General features: G+C 37.9%; 1 protein-coding gene across 4 annotated transcripts in view; it reads right to left on the bottom strand.

Moving 5' to 3' along the window:
* Positions 1–20133, bottom strand: part of FNDC1 (fibronectin type III domain containing 1) — a 124385-nt gene that overhangs the window by 19925 nt on the left and 84327 nt on the right. For all 4 annotated transcript variants that reach the window (XM_020986720.2, XM_020986721.2, XM_020986718.2 and 1 more), the window contains 4 exons: positions 18474–18585; positions 15456–15848; positions 4432–4500; positions 2904–3050 (listed from right to left, as the gene is read on the bottom strand). In XM_020986720.2, the coding sequence (XP_020842379.1) occupies positions 2904–3050; positions 4432–4500; positions 15456–15848; positions 18474–18585 (721 nt within the window). The remainder of the gene's footprint in view (positions 1–2903; positions 3051–4431; positions 4501–15455; positions 15849–18473; positions 18586–20133) is intronic.

Below are 20133 nucleotides of genomic sequence, written 5' to 3' on the forward strand. Positions count from 1 at the left end.
CTCTCTCCTCCACAGTCATCAAAGTCCAGTGGCGAGACCAAGGCCAGCACGACTGATGATTGCCCAGGATGCAGTGGATCACTTTGGCCTTTCTAAATCAAGGTCTTTCTCAGGCCTCAGTTTGTCTGAGGCGATGCACATTCAGTGACTAAGGGCTAGCTAAGAATTGAGACAACAGATGGCCTGATTTCCCATCACAAAGAACATCCATCTGAAAGAGGAAGACCCTTAAAGATTCTGGCCAGAACAGAACGTACCCGTCCTGAAGTCTCTTGTTCCCAGTCATTGTACTCAAAAGTTAAGGATGGATCTTACGTGTTTCTAATGATGCTTAATAACCTCTTATGGATCGGTCATCAATCAATTTACCTAAAATCTTCACGATAGTTTATCATTACCACAAAAGACCTAATGGCTTTTACCAAACCTGACAGATCTTTCTCAAAGATTTCTAAAGCAGTCAAGTGATGTCTTGCTTAATCACCTGGGCAGGCATAGCCATTTCAGTATTTAAAAACAAGTGCAGGATTAGGCCAAAATATTTTTGCCATTTCTCACGTAGTCAGTTCTGTTCTGAATTTGAAAAAGAAATGAGTCAAACAAGACTCTCACTTACTTATCTATTGTTTTCCTGCCCGAGTTCATTTCTCAGAATGCCTTGGAGGATAGCATTGTGTAGGAGAAGGAATGCTGCATTTCTTAATCAGATGACATGGGTTAAAATCTCACTTTGGTCACTTACTACCTATGTAACTTTGGGCAAGTCTCCCTGAATCTAAGTTTCCTCATCTGTGAAATGACAGGTTAGATTAGGTGGCCTCTGAGGGCCCTTTCAGCTCGAGATCCATCATCCTATGAATTTACAATTACATTACTTGCTAATTACTTTCTTTCTGATTCCCTCTCTCAGTGCAAGTTTTCTGTACTGAATGGCATTCATACTTTCCCTGACTCCATTTTCAATTATTTTCTATTGTCCAGTTTTTAAAATAAACACAATTCATAAATACAATCAAGAACATTCTCGGAGTTAATTCTGCTTTGAAAACATCCAGGCAAAAGAGTCTCTTAGTACTTAAGGACTTCAGTGAGTTAGATAACAGTGCTCAGTGGATTTCAATTTTTGTTGTGAAAGTTTGGGGAGAAAAGGAAGTCATTTTAAGTAAATCTGGTGGGGCTGGAGCAATAATGAGAAAAATATTACAGTTTTCCTCGGGAATGTTAAGTCAAATTAAGATTCTTGCTATTCAAGGAAGTGTGGTTTTGATCTGCAGTAACAGAGTCTTGGATGGCCAAAGCTGTCCTCAGTTCACCACTGAACACTGTTTTGGAAACAGAAAAGCATGATCTTAGCTAAGCTGTTCACTTCTCTCTCCTTAGTAATATATGAACTAAGATAAAGTAGTTAGTGAGTAATTAGTTCATTAGGGGAGATTTAATGACTGATTGCAGCAACAAATTACATTGCAATAGGAAGTGTAAACTCCCTATTTTAAGGGCGGTTGGTTTTTTTTTTCCTCCCCAAAGAGAGGTTCCAATCTTTCAGTCTCTAAAGAGATGGAGAATTAACAAGGAATATCATGATATATTGGAAAGAGCTATGACTCTGCTTTTTTGCTTTTTTTTTTTTGGTGGGGGGATAGGGGTTAAGTGACTTGCCCAGGGTCACACAGCTAATAAGGTTAAGTGTCTGAAGCTGCATTTGAACTTAGGTCCTCTTGACCCCAAGGCCAGAGTTCTATTCACTGAGCCACCTAGCTGACTCAAGAGCTATGACTTCGAAGTCATCACACTCCACTTTGGTGATATTTATCAATTGTATGACTCTGGCCAGGTGACAATCTCCTCAGAGTGCTACTAGGGTCACTTTTAACTTTAAATTTATATTCCTATGGATTTAAAAACTCAAAGATTTTGCGCTGCTGTTCTCAGTTAATAACTACTAGTGACTCCATCCAGCAAATGGCAGTAAATGCAGTAGAAGAGGTAGCTAGGTAGTGCATGGATAGATGGTCAAGTTTTTAACAGTCACAAAGACCCGAGTTCAAATCCTGCCTCAGACACCTGCCAAGGTGAAAACTTGCTGTTGGTCGGTCTTTCAGTCATGGCTGGCTCTTCGTGACCCCATTTAGTGTTTTCTTGGCAGAGATACTGGAGAGGTTGGCCATTTCCTTCTCCAGCTCATTTGACAGATGAAGAAACTGAGGCAAACAGGGTTAAGTGACTTGCCCAGGGTCACATAGCCAGTAAGTGTCTGAGGCCAGATTTGAGCTAGGGGAGATGAGTTTTCCTAACTCCAGGCCCAGCCCTTTATCCACTGTGCTACCTAGCTGCCCCAGATTTCTTCTCTGTAAAACAAAGATAATAACAGCACTTAGCTCACAGGGCTGTTATGAGGATCAAATATGCTAACATGTAAAATGCCTTGCAAATCTTAAAACACTATCAAAATGCTATTGTTGCAAATGTTAAAGTATTAAATCTTTTAGGACATATTTCTAAAACAATATTTAGACAACCCTCAGTGGGAAAAAATGTCATTTTTTGAAATGTTTGTCTTGTTAAAGTCTGGTATATAAGAACTCTTCAGGTTGCTATTTTTGATCTGCTATCTTAAGAGGGGAAAATTAGGTTTGGTCTAAAAAGCCAATCATTTCTAAACTACATTCTCTTCTTCCCTTACTTATTTTCAGACTCTAGAGATAGTTCACGGGCACCTGAGCAGAAATGAGTCACTTATTACAGCTGGGAAATGTTTGTCTGGGAAAAAGCCCATCAAAGTGCACAGCTGTAGCTAGGATAAGAAATCAGCGTTATGATTGGGACTTAAGGAACTAAACAGTGTAATTTTTTAAAAAAGAGCCATGTGACCATATGCATTCTATTAAGGAAAGCAAATTTACCAACAAATCGTTTCTTTCCAGCCAGATCAAATTCTTCCTCTGGAAAAGAACTGATTGACCCCTCTGGTGAGATGACTTTTGGTACAGCTATTGTAGTAGTTGAGGACTTGGTAGTGGTTGGAGGCAATGTGGTTTCAAATTCATAATCTGAAAAAGATATAAGGTTTTGTAATAGGGCATTTGCCTGAAGAGGACTCTATGTTTGTAGCCTGGTAAACTGGCACTGTTTTTATTTTTTATTTTTAAAAAAATTAATTCTACTTCAAAACAATTTCTTTTCATCCAACAGGTATATAGAATATGAAATGAATAAATGCAGTCATTTTTTTTACTACTTGTTCAAATGTAATTTGCTCTTCAACCCTTCTATAAAAGTGTCTTAATTCCCTCTGCTTCATTTCTTCCCATTGCCCACCTCTAACAATGGTCAACAAAAGAAGCAAACGCATCTACCTGTATTACGTAGAAACAGAGAAGGAAGTGCTGAGGTTTTAGAGTAGCAGGGTGTTAAAGCAGGAAGGAACCTTCAAAATCATCTGATATTACAGAAGAGGAAATTAAGGCCTGGAGAAGTTGTATGACTTGCCTAAGGTCACACAGCTAGCTATCCAAAACTGGAACTGAAATCTATGAGGCCCCATTCCAATGCTCTTCCAGCTCATTTCACTAAATATATCTCCCTTCTGCAGTCCATGAAGGACCACAATGGAACGTAAGATTGCATTCTTTATGTGGTTTGCATATGGGGAGCAGGAGAGTCGTAATTTGTTTGTATTTAAAGATGACATTATGCTTAATTATCTCAGCCGCATGTAGATAGTTAAAAAGATACTTAATGTTTTCATTGCTGATAAAACATCTTTCTTTGCTTTCAAATACCTGTTTGAAACAATGTGTGTGTTTTTATTAGTCAAGTTTAGCCTGAAACAGCTAGGATTGGAACCACTACATGAAACTTGATTACAACTAGGTTAAAAAAAAAAAGGATGGCACTCCTGAAGCATTTTGTGTTTTGAGACAGTTTGATGTAAAAGTTAATTAATCTGAAGGGCAAAGGAAGTTAGAAGGGCTTCCTTGAGGAGGACACCCTTTTTGGCTACTGGTAAATGCCAATGGACATACATCCTGCTATGACTACAAGTTTATTGTTGCACTGTTTAAACTTTTAAGTCTACGTCTAATAAGTACAACTCCACTATGTTGTAAAGATGGAAACTCATAATTATGTGGTACCCTGTCCTAATAATATGATCCTGTGGCTAAAGATTCATGACATCCATAGTGGAAAAGATTTTATGAAAAACGACAAGGAGAGGAAGAAAAGGAAGAGCAATGGAAAAAGGACATTATGATTCAAAAAAGTTAACTACGCAAAGAGTTTCTACAGATGGGGGGAGGGGAGGCAAAAAGACAAAGATATGAGTGAAATCACAAATGCAAGGTGAAAAGTTATCTCTGCTTCCTAATTTCAAAAGGTCCTTTGATGGGAATTAACTTCATTCATATAAAATCTTCAGTCTGTTATTACCTTCATCATACACAACATAAGCTTCTTCCGTGGGTATTGCTGTATCTGTCTCCAACCCAGAGAAATTATCTGTTGGAAGCAAAGGAAAAAAGTAGCCAAATGCTGACAACATTTATTCCTTCCCTCTCTTTCCCTTCAGAATTATATCTCGGTACACAACAATTCATTCACAATAATGACAAGGGGACTAAATTCACCCTGTTTGCAGAGAAGGATCCAGAGTTCTTTCAGACACTACACTAGAAAAGAGAGCAATATTATAAGTATAGGTTCTCAAGTTCTCCATGTTACTATTATCCCATATTTTCTGCCAAGAAGGACGCAAATAGAATCTCTACCTGAGCTCAAGGGAAAAAAAAAAACCCTTCCCATTCCTTCCCTTCCAACTTAGCTAAGTCATACTTATATATGAGAGCCTTTCAAGCACTCTCAGAGCTGTTGCTAAGCCCTTCCCCCAGCCTCTGTGTGGTAGCTGACAAAAATTCCCTCCTGTTGCACAATTAGTGGGGTATAAAACTGTAAGCTTTGAGGGTTTGAGTGGGAAGAAAGAGGCATTAGTGGATGAAAGACGAAGCTTTATGGCAAAGCCACTCAAAATGTGTGCCTCTCTGTCCTGCTCTTTCTCCCCCACCCCCAATGTGGATGGCTCCACGGCCCTAGGAATGCTTCTTTTCTGGGGTGGGAGGTCTGGATTCCCTGGCCTTCCCATCCCTTTAATCATTGCCTACATCAATAGGTACATATATTTTCATACTCTCCCTTGTTCCCCCATTCTTTTATCCTCCAACTTTTCTCCAGGGTACCCGGCCCCAAGTTTTTGGTTATATATACAAAATTCTAAAGTTGTTAATGAGATTCATACATAATTTGCCAAAAGTCACAAACCTTTCCTAAAGATAGTTTGGGTTTAAATTAGTCTATTATCATAACATCATTTCAGCATAACTATATTTAAAGGATCAATTCTTATCAATCTTGGGCTGACTATAAGCAGCAAGAGAGCTATATCCTACACAGGAATCCTTGATTGACCACTCTGCCTGAATTAAGATTCTGAATGACCAAGATTACATTTGGGCTCAGCATACCTCTATAAAGAAAAGTGGAGAATCAAGACAATTAGCAAATAATACATAGACGTGAAATGGATGATTGTAAAAGTTCGCCACTCCATTTGAAAGTATAGACACAACTTTCAAATGAGAACAGTCATTGCCGTATCAAACTGAACAAACTATTTTTACTTCCAATAAACTCCTAGAGAATTTTTCAGGTCTCTCCTTGTTAATGAATAGCATACTGCAATTAAGTAGTTCAACTTCGACAATGCATTTCTTTAAGTTAATTAGTCATTCATTCTTCAGGATATATGCCAGAATCATTATCCTCTTTTTATGGAAAGGAAAACCGAGGCACAGAACAATTAAGCTGATTCCCCCCAAGTAGGCAGTTACAAAACCAGGAATCATAGACGTGAGAATTTTGACTTTAAGGAAAATTATTTAGACACCAGACTGAGACTCACACCCTTGGTTTCTGCTACAAATTCTACCACTGCTCTATCAGAAAGAAATAATAAGCGAGCCAACAAACATGTAGATGGTCTCTGTTTTCTTTCTTTCTGTGAGAGCAGGAAAACTTATACAAAACCAAGTGTACAAAGGAAAAATAAAAGATATCCAGGTTAGGATATGGAATGTATTACTGCAGCCTCTTAAGTTACTAGTGTATACATGTGATCTGAAGGCAGTGTGGCTACAGGGCTGGTGTTAATGTAATAACTCCAGAAAGAAAATGAAAATGGCATAAACAATTGTTACCGTTTTCATTTTTAGAACATTACTGAGGATGATTTACCCAAAATTTCTCATGCCTAAAGATGATAACCTGAGCTTTTTTTAAAGCCTAGACTGACTAGAACTAAGTAGTGTTGAGACTCAAATAAACCCTGACTGTATACATTATGAATATCCCGTTAAAATGTGGAACAACCGGAGATTTATATGTGGAAATCTTCATCCAGCATTGGGCAGTCCCCATGAGTGTTCCAGGACTGCTGTTATGTGAAGAGGTCATCCTCTGAGCTTCTTGGTGAGTCTAGTCAGTGCTGAGAAGCAAGAAACTTGAAACATTCACCCTCTGGACAGGACAGTCCCTTCATATAAACTATCATACACAATTTTTCTTCAGGCCAAGAGAACGTGTTCCCAACATGGTTCAAATCTGATAACTTCAGGGTTCGCTATGCCAGGAGCTTAGGTGTTTTGGCAGGTTTTATATAACTGGCCTTTTCTTCTTTTTGTATATTTAATTTTTAGGTACAGAAACACTGCTTTTCCTCAGCATGTGGCCAGATTTCTTCCATTGACTTAATATCCTCAGTCATGTCAAATGTGTAAAATGTAGTCATTTTATATCCTTAAGTAAACAGGAGGGAAAGGAAAAAGTCCATGTAATTCCCTTTGTAGTTTCCTGGTGTTGAATGTGATTCCCTCTGAGTGATGACATATTCAGATGTGTTCATTTGACCAACACAGTCCTTTTATTTTGCTTTTCAAACATGTCTGATCATCACAGGATGCGTAACCTTTAAACTCCATGAGTCATTTGGAAATCACCCTGCAGAATATTGAAAAGCCTTTCCTTCAGAACTAATGGAGACTGGAATGACTTTTCTGGAACAGTGCCATCTTGACACCATGAGAAAAGAATCACTAGCAATGACAAATAATATCCTGATCTGATATTCAGAAAGTAATGGCATAAATTTCTAAGCAGAATGGTCAAGTGTCCACGCTTGACTACATTTTGAAGAATTCAAAAGTTAAAGTTTAGAAGATAGGTACATCCATCATCAATGGCGAATTCTTTAAGTTTATGATATTAAAAGTCAATTGCTAATTATTAATCTCCTACAGTAGGGGTTTATTCTCTGGAACTATTCATCCCCGTGGTCATGAGAATAGATAAATATATATCCAAAGTCACAACAGTATGTTAATGCTAGACTTGTTTCATGAAAAAATATTATTCTCATCTTAGGTTTGAAAAGAAGACAGAAGCCCAATGAATCAAAAATACTTAAGACTTATGTGGCCATTCCTTTCCACCAAAGTCCTCTTCCAATATCATGGCGTAAAGGTGACACTAAGTTCTCTCAGGCTATCCCAGCAGAAAGGAAGCTCTGGAGCATAGGTTGGTGGCCATCAAGTGATGAATTTATTTTTGATCACTGCAATGCATGAAAGGTATTATTGAAATATAGAAGCATTGTAATCTTATTGGTAGAGGGAATTCCCACAGTGGTGACATCATGGATCTTTTCAAACAGGAGAGAAGCAGCTGGCTCAGATCAAGCAAAATCTTCCTTTAGTCACTTTGCTGGAAGGATAGTTAAGGGCCAGGGAGTTTTCAAGAATAATAAATGCTTTAGATTTCCAAAATTCTCCTGAAGGGCATAACATCTCCAACCAAATATATGAAGATCAAATACACTTGAAGAGTAGGATCCTGAAAATGAAGAATAGATTTTATTACTTTTTTAACCAATGAAGTGATCAAAATAATCAACCATATTGACTGATAGAATCTACGACTGCTAAGCTTAAACCTCGAAGAGATCAAAGACAGAGAAAAAGGACTCGTGCGTATAAAAATATATTTATAACAGCTCTTTTTATAGTAGGAAAGAACTGAAAATTAAGATTCTACTAATTATTACTATTTTTTACTATTTAATATTACTATTAATTAGTATTAATTACTATCAATATTACTAGTTAATATTACTAATCCTACTAATTATTTGGGCAATGGCTGAACAAAGTTGGCAAATGAATATTAATGAGCCATGAGAAATGATAAGAGATTGTTTCAGAGACCTGAGTGAATTGATAATGAGTGAAGTGAGCAGAACCAAGAGAATAATTACAATAGCAACATTGTAAAGACAAACAAATCTGAAAGACTTCAGAATTCTAATCAACGCAATGACCAACCATGATTCCAAAGGACCAATGATGAAAAATGCTACCTATCCACCTCCTGACAAGAAAGGTGATGGACTCAAGGTATAGAACAAGACAGTCATTTTTCTATGGCCAAATGGGAATTTGTTTTACTTAACTGAACATTTTTCACAAGCATATTGCTTTACATTTTTTTTCCATTGCAAAGGGGTGTGAGGGAAAGTAAATTAATATCTGTTCATTGAAATTAAATTTTTTAATGAACAGAATCCGTCTTAACTTCAAGGGTTTTATCTAATGGAAAATTTAAGATTGATAAAAAAAAATAAAAGAACTAAAGATGCAGAACAACCAAATAAAATATAAAAATATACATTATGTAAATGTGCTATATATGTATACAATATAAATGTATAGGCATATACATATAACCTGCATTTATGTGCATACACATATGCACAGATGTATAACTGCAATTACATATATGCATACTTCATGCATTTATCTTATAGATGTGCACATATATGTGCATGTAACAATTTATATGTGTGAGTACTCGTGTGCATATGCATGTATGTGTATGGATATAGATATAGATTCCCCTTCCTCCCCCTCACCCGAAGGAACCAAGCTCTCTTCAGTGTGGGCATTTTTCCCACTAATCCATATTGCAACCACTTAATAGGCTACTTTGTGACTTGCTTTTGCCAGAAAAGATTCATCCTCTGGGGGCCAAACTTCTGGTAAGGAATTTCTTTGATCTTAGCCAGGCTGGCCTTCACACACACCAAAGTCTATTGTTGAGCCTGTGTTCTAAGTCCTGCCAGACTTTGTAATCTGCTGCAACCCTATGAAATGGGATGCTAGGCAGCTCAAATGAGATGACGTCAGGAAAAAAAACACTTTGTAAACTTGAAAGCCAAATGTCAATTGTTATTATTATTATTATTATTATTATTATTATTATTATTACTGTGTGATCATTTTTCAGTGATGTTAAATATTATTGCCATTGCTGTTGGATTTGGAGACAGGAAGATGTCAATTCAAATTTTACCTTAAACACTTACTAGGTTTGTGTCCCTGGGAACATTATCTAACCTCTCTTAGCCTTATGTTCCCAATCTGTAAAATTGAGATAATAATAGCACCTGCCCCACAGAGATGTTATGAAGCTGCACAACCACTAAGGGAACTGGGAAAGGTGTCTTTTAAAAGGCGGCATTTGAGTTGAGTCTTGAAAAAAGCCAGAAATTCCTTAAAAATTAGAATGGAGCAAATGGAAGCTAATAACTTTATGAGAAATCAAGAAACAATAAAACAAGACCAAAAGAATGAAAAAATTGAAGACAAAGTGAAATATCTCACTGGAAAAACAACTGACCTGGAAAATAGATCTAGGAGGGATAATTTTTAAATGACTGGATTACCTGAAAGCCATGATCAAAAAAAAAGAGCCTAGACATTATCTTTCAAGAAATTATCAAGGAAAACTGCCTTGATATTCTAGAACTAGAGGGTAAAACAGAAATAGAAAGAATCCACCAATCACTTCCTAAAAGAGATCCCAAAATGAAGTGCCTGGGAATATGATAGCCAAATTTCAACACTTCCAGGTCAACGAGAGACTATTGCAAGTAAACAGGGAGAAAAAAATCCAAGCACCGTGGAGCCACAGTCAGGATAACACAAGATTTAGCAGCTTCTACATTAAATAATCAGAGCGCTGAGAATATGATGTTCTAGGGGGCAAAGGATCCCAGGATTACAACCGAGGATCACCTACCCAGCAAAACTGAGTAGAATCCTTCAGGGGGAAAATGAATATTCAATGAAATAAAGGACTTTCAAGTGTTCTTGATGAAAAGACCAGAACTGAATAGAAAACCTGACTTTCAAATCCAAGACTCAAAAGAAGCATGAAATGGTAAACAGAAAAGGGAAATCATAAGGGACTTAATGAGGTTAAACATTTTACGTTCCTACATGGGAAGATGATACTGGTAACTCATAAGACCTTTCTCACGATTAGGGCAGTTAGAAGAAATATATATAAACAGAAGGCACAGGTGTGAGTTGCATATGAAGGGATGATACTTAAAAAAATAAAATTAGGGGGTGAGAAAGAAGAATGCACTGGGAGAGAGGGAAAGGGAGAGATAAGATGGGGTAAATTATGTCATATAAAAGAGACAAGAAAAAGCTTTTATGGTGGAAGGGAAGATGAAGGAGGTAAGGGGTGGGGAGTGAGGGAACTTTACTTTCATCAGAATTGGCTCAAAGAAAGAGTAACAATCACACTCAATTGGGCATAGGTATATTGGGGGAGGTGGTAGAAAGGAAACACTTTTGAGGATGGACAGGGTGAAAGGAGAAAGTAGAAAAATGGGAATAGGATAGAGGGAATTACATTTAGCAACTGTAACTGTGAAAAAAAATTTGAAGAAAATTGCTCTGATAAAGACTTCATTTCTCAAATATCTAGAGCTCTGAGTCAACTTTATAAAAATAAAAGTCATTCTCCAATTGCTAAATGATCAAGAGATATGAACAGTTTTCAGATGAAGTAATCAAAGCTATCTACAGCCATATGAAAAAAATGCTCTAAGTCATTATTGATTGGAGAAATACAAATTAAAATAATTCTGAGGTACTACCTCACACTTATTAGATTGACTGTTAGGACAGAAAAGGAAAATGACAAATGGAGGAGATGTGGGGAAAATGAGACATTATGGGGGGGCGGAGCCAAGATGGCGGAGTAAAAGCAGTGACTTGCTTGAGCTCTCCCCCAAACCCCTCCAAATACCTGTAAAAAATGACTCTAAACATATTCTAAAGCAGCAGAACCCACAAAAAGACACAGTGAAACAAATTTCCAGCCCAAGATAACCTGGATGGTTGATTGGAAAGGTATATCAAGCCGAGCTGGGAGAGGAACGCAGTTCAGCATGGTGGGCAGGCCGCAGCGAACCTGGAGTAGGCCTCAGAGGACTGAATCACTGGAAGCTGTGGCAGTTTCCAGATTTCTCAACCCATGAATGTCAAAGATAACTTAGAAAGTCAGTAGGAAAAGTCTGTGACCACTTTGAGAGAGAAGCTAGGTCCAAGCCCCAGTACCCAAGCACAGGCCCGGGGCGGTGGCTGCCTCCAGAGCTTCTGGCCCACAGACTAAGGAGGAATCAGGTGGCTGATCAGAGGGGGATTGCAGGAATCTCTCTGCTGGTGCAGAATTCTCTTGCTTTGCCCGTGCTTGGATCTGGGTCACAGTTCTGGGTGGCGGTCCTGGGGTGAGGAGGAGCACTGGCATAGTGGAGCTTGTAGTGGCGGTGCAGAGAAAATCATCCTCACAGTTCCAAGACAGAAAAGAGAGCTTGTGGTCACTCATAGATCAGAGCACAGGCCAGGAAAGGAGTAAACACCTCGCCCTTAATCATAGCACCTTGGAAGAACCGAAAATTTACAGGTCCTTAGAAGTATCTCTGAAAACTGCTGCACAAAACCCCTGAAGCTTGGGACAGTTCATTCTCCACACTGGAAATAGACTCCTACCTTAACAAAGAGTTTATAACTCAAGTAATTGACTGGGATCATGAGCAAGCAGTGCAAAAAAAGTCAGACCATAAAATCTTCTTTGGTGACAAAGAAGATCAAAACATACAACCAGAAGAAGACAACAAAGTCAAAGCTCCTACATCCAAAGCCTCCAAGAAAAATATAAATTGGTCCCAGGCCATGGAAGAGCTCAAAAGATTTTGAGAAGCAAGTAACAGAAGTAGAGGAAAAGCTGGGAAGAGAAATGAGAATGACGCAAGAAAATCATGAAAAGCTAGTCAACAGCTTGCTAAAGGAGACCAAAAAAAAAAATACTGAAGAAAATAACACCTTAAAAAATAACCTAACCCAAATGGCAAAAGAGGTCCAAAAAGTCAATGAGAAGAATGCCTTAAAAAGCAAAATTGGCCAAATGGAAAAAGAAGTCCAAAAGCTTACTGAACAAAATACTTCCTTAAAAATTAGAATGGAGCAATTGGAAGCTAGTGACTTTATGAGAAATCAAGACACTGTAAAACAAATTCAAAAGAATGAAAAAAATAGAAAACAATGTGAAATATCTCATTGGAAAAACAACTGACCTGGAAAACAGATCCAGGAGAGATAACTTAAAAATTATTGGACTATCTGAAAGCCATGATCAAAACAAGAGCCTAGACATCATCTTTCAAGAAATTATCAAGGAAACCTGCCTCAATATTTTAGAACCAGAGGGCAAAATAGAAACTGAAAGAAAATGAGACATTATGCATTAGCATTGTTGGTGGAGTTGTAAACTGATTCAACCATTCTCTAGATCAATTTGGAACTATGACTAAAAGGCTATAAAACCATGATACCCTTTGACTTAGCAATACCACTACTAGGTCTGTATCCAAAAAGAGATAAAAAACAAAAAAGAAAAGAACCTATATATACAAAAATATTTATAGCAACTCTTTTCTGGTGGCAAAGAATTGGAAAATTGAGGGGATGCTCATCAATTGGAGAATGGCTGAATAAACTGTGGTATGTGACTACGATGGAATACTATTGTGCTATAAGAAGTGATGAGCAGGATGCTCTCAAAAACTTGGAAAGACTTACATGGGCTGATACAAAGTGAAACGTACTATGTACAAAGTAAGAGCAAGATTGTAAGATGATTAGCTGTGAATGACTTAGCTATTCTCAGCAATACAATGATCCAAGACAACTCTTAAGGACTTAGGATAAAAAATGCTATCCATCCCCAGAGAAAGAACTGATGTTGTTTGAATGCAGATTGAAACATACTTTTTTAACTTTCTTTATTTCTCTTGAGTTGGGTTTTTTTTTTTGGTCTGTTTTCTTTCACAACACGATTAACATGGAAATATGTTTTGTATGACTACTACACTTGTATTACCTATATCGAATTGCTTGCCTTCTCAATGAAGGAGATGAAGAGGGAGGAAGAGAGAGAATTTGGAACTCAAAGTTTTAAAAATGAATGTTAAAAGTTGTTTTTACATGTAATTTGGGGAAAATGCTAAATAATTTTTTAATTTAAAAAAAGAAATTAAAGGAAGATTTTGGTTCAGTATAAGAAAAAAAAGCTTCCCCATAATTAGAGTGCTTCCTAGAAGGGTTCTACCTCCCCAGAGAATTTCAAGTGGAAACTCAATAGCCTCCTATCTAGTATAAAACCATGGATTACTATTCATTCACATAGGGATGTAGCAATTAGCCTTTGAGATCCCTTTTCATTTGGTTTCTTTGATTCTGTGACTTTGATTCATGGTATCCACTTTCATTATAAGCATTCCACTTAAAGTTAATTACTCAGAAAACCACTAAGTAAAGAGGGATAAGGACAGCAACTGGTCCTGTGATCTCACTGACATGTTGGGAGCCCCATGAGTAACTTCTTCTACCAAAGTATAGCAGTAGTACTGAAAGCGTTGAGTGATTTGCCCAAAGTCACACTTCCACTGTATGTCAGGGCCTTAAGGCCAACTCTCTCTCTACTCTACCACTACCTATGTGTGAGATCCCACTAAAATGCCCTTCATGGATAGGATCAAAGACTTAGAGCTGGGAGGGACCTCAAAGCTCATCTAATCCAACCCTCTGATTTTATAGATGAGGTGAATGAGGACTGGAGAGCTTAATACCCATGCCCAAGGTCACACAGAGAGTAAGCAGCAGAGTTGGAATTTGAACCCAGGTCCTCCAATTCCAAATCCAACTCTCTTTCACCTGCAAAAGTCAAGCAAAAGTCAAAACCTCCCTAGTACAGCATTTGTTTTTCATTCATTTTTCAGTTGTGCCCAACCCTTCATGAACCCATGTAGGGTTTTCTTGCCAAAGGTACTGTAGTGGTTTGCCATTTCTTTCTTCAGCTCATTTTACAGATGAGGAAACTTTGCCTTTTAAATCATAGCACTAAATGTGAGCATACAGAATGTGGGCATGAATATGAGTGACTGAACACAAGATTTTGTTTAAGAATTCAAAAGTAAACTTTGCTTTATACTCACCATCCATATGAAAGGCACATTTTCTTTGGGACGATCCTCTTTTCCCAGATGACATCTACAATTTTATTTTGTTTTGTTTTCTCATGGCTCTTTAGAAGAAGTTCTCAGATGTCTCCCTTTGATTTGGAGCTTCTCCATAGGCAGATCTGAGTTCCATGGCTCTCGTGTTGGTTATTGATGGGGTTTTTTTTGGTGCCTATCACTGATCACGGCTGCTGGGCAAACACTTTGACAGACTGATGATTAAAAATTTTCGAGCTGCACTTGTTAAATGCGGATGTATACCAAAGGTACCATGTTTCATTTTAACAGGAAGCTGGAAAACTGAGCATGTTATTTTCAAAGCCAAGATAGCCTCTTCTTTGGGCAGTGTAATCTACCCAAGAGAATAAAATATCAAAGGATATGGTGTAGCATCCCAGCTCCTCTGTGACGGAAAATGTTTGACCTTCATTCTCCTAGTAGAATAGGCAAAGGAGCAGCAGAACCACGGGTATAACAGGTGGCACATGAATACAAGAATGTCTCAATCCTTGTAGTTCTCATACCCATGAGAAATCTGGCAATATCTAGTCAGGAGTTCTTAACCTGTGGTCTGTGAACTTGTTTAACAAATATTTTGATAATTTTATTTCAGTATGATTGTTTGCCATTATAATCCTATGTATTTTATTTTATACATTTAAAAACATTCTAAGAAGGGGTCCATAGGTTTCGCCAGACTGCCAGGGGGGTCCATGACACACAAAAGGTTAAGAACCCCTGATTTAACAGAATATCTCTCCACATTTCAGGTTCATTTTTTAGTTCACATGACTTAATACAAACAACAGCCTAGCGCTAAACCATTCCCTGTACTCTCTAGAGTTTGTAATCTGTTCTGATTCTCTTTTGATAAGTACAAAGAGAAATAAATATACAGTACTTTCTATATGACAGGTTTCATCTGAAATGCCACCTTCCAAATATAGAGAATCAGAGTAATATAAAAGAGGCTCACCTTCCTCGGGGGAGCATTCAGGCATGCCATCTGCTCCCATTAGTAAGTTACCATAATCATCGCGCTGTTCAAGGGTGCCTGGGGGACAGGTTGGGACTGGAATGGTTGGCTCAGGAGTGGTTGGCTCAGGGGTGGTGGCAGGAGTGGTGGTGGTAGTGGTTGTGGTGGTGGTGGTGGTGGTGGTGGTGGTAGTTGTAGTTGCCTTAGTTGTAGTGGGATGAGTTGTTGTAGTTGTGGGTGTTTTGGTTGTTTTGATAACCTCCAAACCCATCAATGGCTTCCCTCCAAGGCTTAACACAGGCTTATCCTGGGCACTAGCCAAAGGCTTGCCGTGTCGTCCCTGACCAAATAAGGGGAGTCCATCAGGGCTCACCACTGGAGTTCCTCCCATATCTAGAAACAACGACAAAAGGCTTCATGCTATGGTTATAGGTATAAATTGCAGATTTAGTCATGATCTCTTATAGGTTAGGCTGAGCCTAAAAAATCTATAGCCATAAATGCAAAATTATTTAGGAGGACTATTTTATAGGCTATCAGAAACACAAGTCACTTTTGGTAGCTTCTGAGTTTAAGCTGTCATTAGAGAGTGATCTACCCCAAGGGTTCTGTGGATAGATTTAATCTCTCTCTCTCTCTCTCTCTCTCTCTCTCTCAATACATATATATATATATATATATATATATATACACACACACATACATATACATACACACACACACACACACACACACACACACATACATATGCCTTTAGTTTTCCTAGCCTCTAACTGAAATAGGGCATTTCATTCAATTATTTAAAAACATTCTGAGAAAGGGTCCATACACTTCACCAGCCTGCCAAAGGGGTACATGACATCCACAAAAAGTTAAGAACTCCTGGTCTATCTAAACTTGAAAGACCATTTCTGATAAAGATATATCATGAGTTACAATATTTAATTAAAAGGGGCAACATGGCTGGTCTTGGATTCTGCAAGACTTGGTTCAAGTCTCATTTTGACACATACAGTATTGACTATGTGACCCTGAGTTCATTACTTGACTTCTCACTGCCCCTGGCAACTTTCCAGGACTAGCAGTTGTAGAACAGCTACTAATCGGAATTAGTAGAGGAGGTTTACTAACTGGAAGTAAGGTCCAAATAGGGGGAGGTATGTGTGGGGGTAGATTAGGTAATTACAGGACAATGATAATTACATGATAATCATATCATGAGCTTTCAATATTTTTTAGATTTTTTTCTCAGTTGAAATTCTTCCGATTGTTCATTTGCCTTTCATTGTCATAAATTGAGGGATATATATATATATCCCTTCAAAAGGGGGGTTTCAGCATACATCATATTTTGGAAAGAACATACTTCTCAAGGACATACTTACATTCTTTTCACCTTAACAAACCAGATGTTAGTTAAATACTAGTGACTATTCTTTTTCCAGGTTTCACTGATTTAACAAATAGCCTCATGAAAATCATTGACCTTTCTCATACTATGGTTCTATGGTGGAGGGGGTAACTTTCATGACTGCATGGTAATGAAAGGTAGTGGCAATAATTTATGAGCACATAGCGGAACTGGGAAGTTCAAGGGGACTAAGGGGAAATGGGTAACTGTGAAGGTTCTGACTGAGGGATTTAGAATAAAAATAAGTAAAAGGTCAGCAAGTGACCAGTGTCCCTTGAGTTGGCATTGCCTAAGAGGCTGAATTTTCCAACAGAACAAAATCTACTCCCTGGTGAGGCATCAGTTCTACAGTCTGGCCCGTGAATCAGTATGTAAATATCACAGGCACAAACAATCTCTTGACACTGATGTTAACAAAACACTAACATCATTATGCTGGCATGATTCTGGAAAATACATTCCCCCTACCCATGACACTCCATACCTAACTCCATGCCTTTCCACTGGCTATCCATCATGCCTGGAATACTCTATTCACTTTGGCCTCTTGGCTCCCTTTAAGAGTCAGCTCAGATCCCACATTCTGCAGGAAGCCTTTCCAGTTCCATCCATTTCCCTGTCTCATCCCCTACCCTACTGATAATCTTCCCTCTTATATTAGTTCCTATGTATCTTGTATATACCTTATATCTACAGTCACTTGTATGTTGTCTCTCCTGCTTAGAATGTTAGCTACTTGAGAGCAGGGACCATGTTTTTGTCTTTCTTTGTATTCCCAGCACTTATTACGGTACCTGGCACATGAATACATTCTTACTGATGAAGATGATGATGATTATAATCTGCACTGATGAGAGGTTTGGCATAGTATGGGCTGGAGGGTAGTGTCTATGTATTGCCTCATAAGGATGGACTAGAAGTGGTGAAAAGAGTAAAAGGAATTATTGTTGGAAAGAATCTATCAGCTCAGTGGGTTTTGCTTTTTTTATGTTATGACCTGAAATGAATCATCTTTTTTCTCCACCTTGGATATTGTTCTACCAAGGACTATATTGAGACTACAGACAGAGACTGGGGAAGTAAGAAATACCACCCTTATGCCATTTTTAAAGGAAAACCATTCTAAAGCTGATTTCTATCACACAATTATGAATATAAACACCTAGAGGGAGTCCCAGTGAGAAAATTCCTCCAACCAATTCCATAATCAAACCTGTCCTACCCTTTAAGAACCTAGGGTCTATACTGAGGCATCAGAAAAGGACATCAGTGGAGGTATCCCCAGGATGCACCTACTCTACAATTTGTAGTCCTATAGATTGCCTAAGGCACTGAGAGATTGGCTTGCCTGGGTTCACACAGCTAGTATGGTTAATAGCTAATATGTGTCAAAATCAGAACTTGAACTCAGGTCTTCCTGATATCAAAGCAAGCTCTCTATCCACTACCACAGGCTGATAGAAATAAGTTTTGAAAAGATGAAGACAGAACAGAGAACTTCTTAGCTCTCCTTCTTTCTGCTCTCAGCCATGATAGTCTCTTACTGAATAATATCCTTAATGGAGATTTTTTAAAATGGGTCTTTCAAAGGGTCCAGTTTCACTTACCCACAATTGTCCGACCATCACCTCCTAGTTTAACCCGAAGAGGATTTCCATGAGAGTCCTGAAGGTGCCTTCCTTCTGAATTTAATACCAGCCCCCGATCAAGATCCACAATCTGTTAGCCAATAAAGTGAAAGGAAAGAAAGTGTTGGTCCTGCTTCAATTTTTATTTATTGGTCCAAGAGATTTATGTAGGAGGATCTCATGAAAGGAAGATCAAATATAAACAAGCAAGAATCTGCCTGTCTCTTATGTTCATGATTTAAAAAAAATTAGGGAAACATTCATCTTTTATATTTTGCATTTTAAACTTTAAATTTAAGGGAAAAATATCCCCCATGATATTTAGCATTTTAATTGCATATCTGCATACTTGTATGTACGTTTCTGAAAATACTTGCAATGAAGACTAAAAATAATTTTACCTGTATATTTCCCATATGTATTTCCATTCCCTGAACTACTATATTATTATACCTAATCTTTTTAATATAAGGAGGAAAAAGTATCCTCATGACAGTACTAATAATTTATCTGTCACTAAGCCTCATAATCTTCAGGGTTCTTTGATAATTCAGATATCTTTAATTCTGTCAGTACAGGTGCTCACTCCACTGATACAGATGTCAGCCAGCCCCTTAATTTTAAATGATCTTCAAGAATTTCTATGGCCAACCCCTCTCCTCCCATCACCTTGTGGGCAAACTGGCAACTGGTCTCTCCAAACTAAATCAAGTTGGTTCTCAAATAGTAGACATTTGGTTCCATACTGGTGCATAATCAAAGTCTTTTTGAGCATGGTAAAATAACCTTTAAGAACCTAGAGTCTATGCAGGGGGAAAGGATGTCACTGGGGGATGCCCAGAATAGATTATAAAATAGTCATTATACTAATAATCTCATTTCTTTTATAGATCTAAAAATCAGGGCAATAAGAATTTCATTCTTTGATACACTTATGAAAATAAGTTTCTTTGTTAAGCTGCAGGGGTGGGGAAACTGTGGCCTTCTAGGTCGTTGGGTATGGCTTTTTTGACCGGGTCCAAATTTTATAGAATAAATCCTTTTATTAAGAGGATTTGTTCTGTGCAGTTTGGATTCAGACAACGGCCACATTTGAGGACCTAGAGGGCCACATGTGCCCTCAAGGCCGTAGGTTCCCCACCCCTGCTAGGATGTACATTCTTTCTCTCTGCCATCAATATTAAAGGTAGCCAATTTTAATGGAGTAGATACCCTAAGTTCCAGTGCTTTTAAAAGTGTTGTTCATACTAAAATAACAATGGTCATAACAAAAGGAACATAAGCAATGTGTCACTTAATGCCCTACAATATTATGTATGCACAGATTCCCACATTCTAACACTCCAGACATGAAAAAAAAAATCACTCACTCTTTGGACAAACAAGATTGACATTCTCTTCAATGAGCAAAATTATGCTTCGCCTTATCAATTAATCAATAAACAAGTAATTATTGAGAACCTACAATAGTTATAAAGGCATCGTGTTTGTTGCTGTATTGATAGTTAAATTAAGATTTACTCATATTATTCGGTCTTGGAATACAACCTATTTCCAAATTAAAATAGTCTATATAGGTATATGTGTATGTGTGTGTGTGTGTGTGTGTGTGTGTGTGTGTGCATGTGTGTGCAATATT

This window comes from Phascolarctos cinereus, unplaced genomic scaffold (genome assembly GCF_003287225.1).
Source record: "Phascolarctos cinereus isolate Bilbo 61053 unplaced genomic scaffold, phaCin_HiC Scaffold_5;HRSCAF=322, whole genome shotgun sequence".
Taxonomy (NCBI): Eukaryota; Metazoa; Chordata; class Mammalia; order Diprotodontia; family Phascolarctidae; genus Phascolarctos; species Phascolarctos cinereus.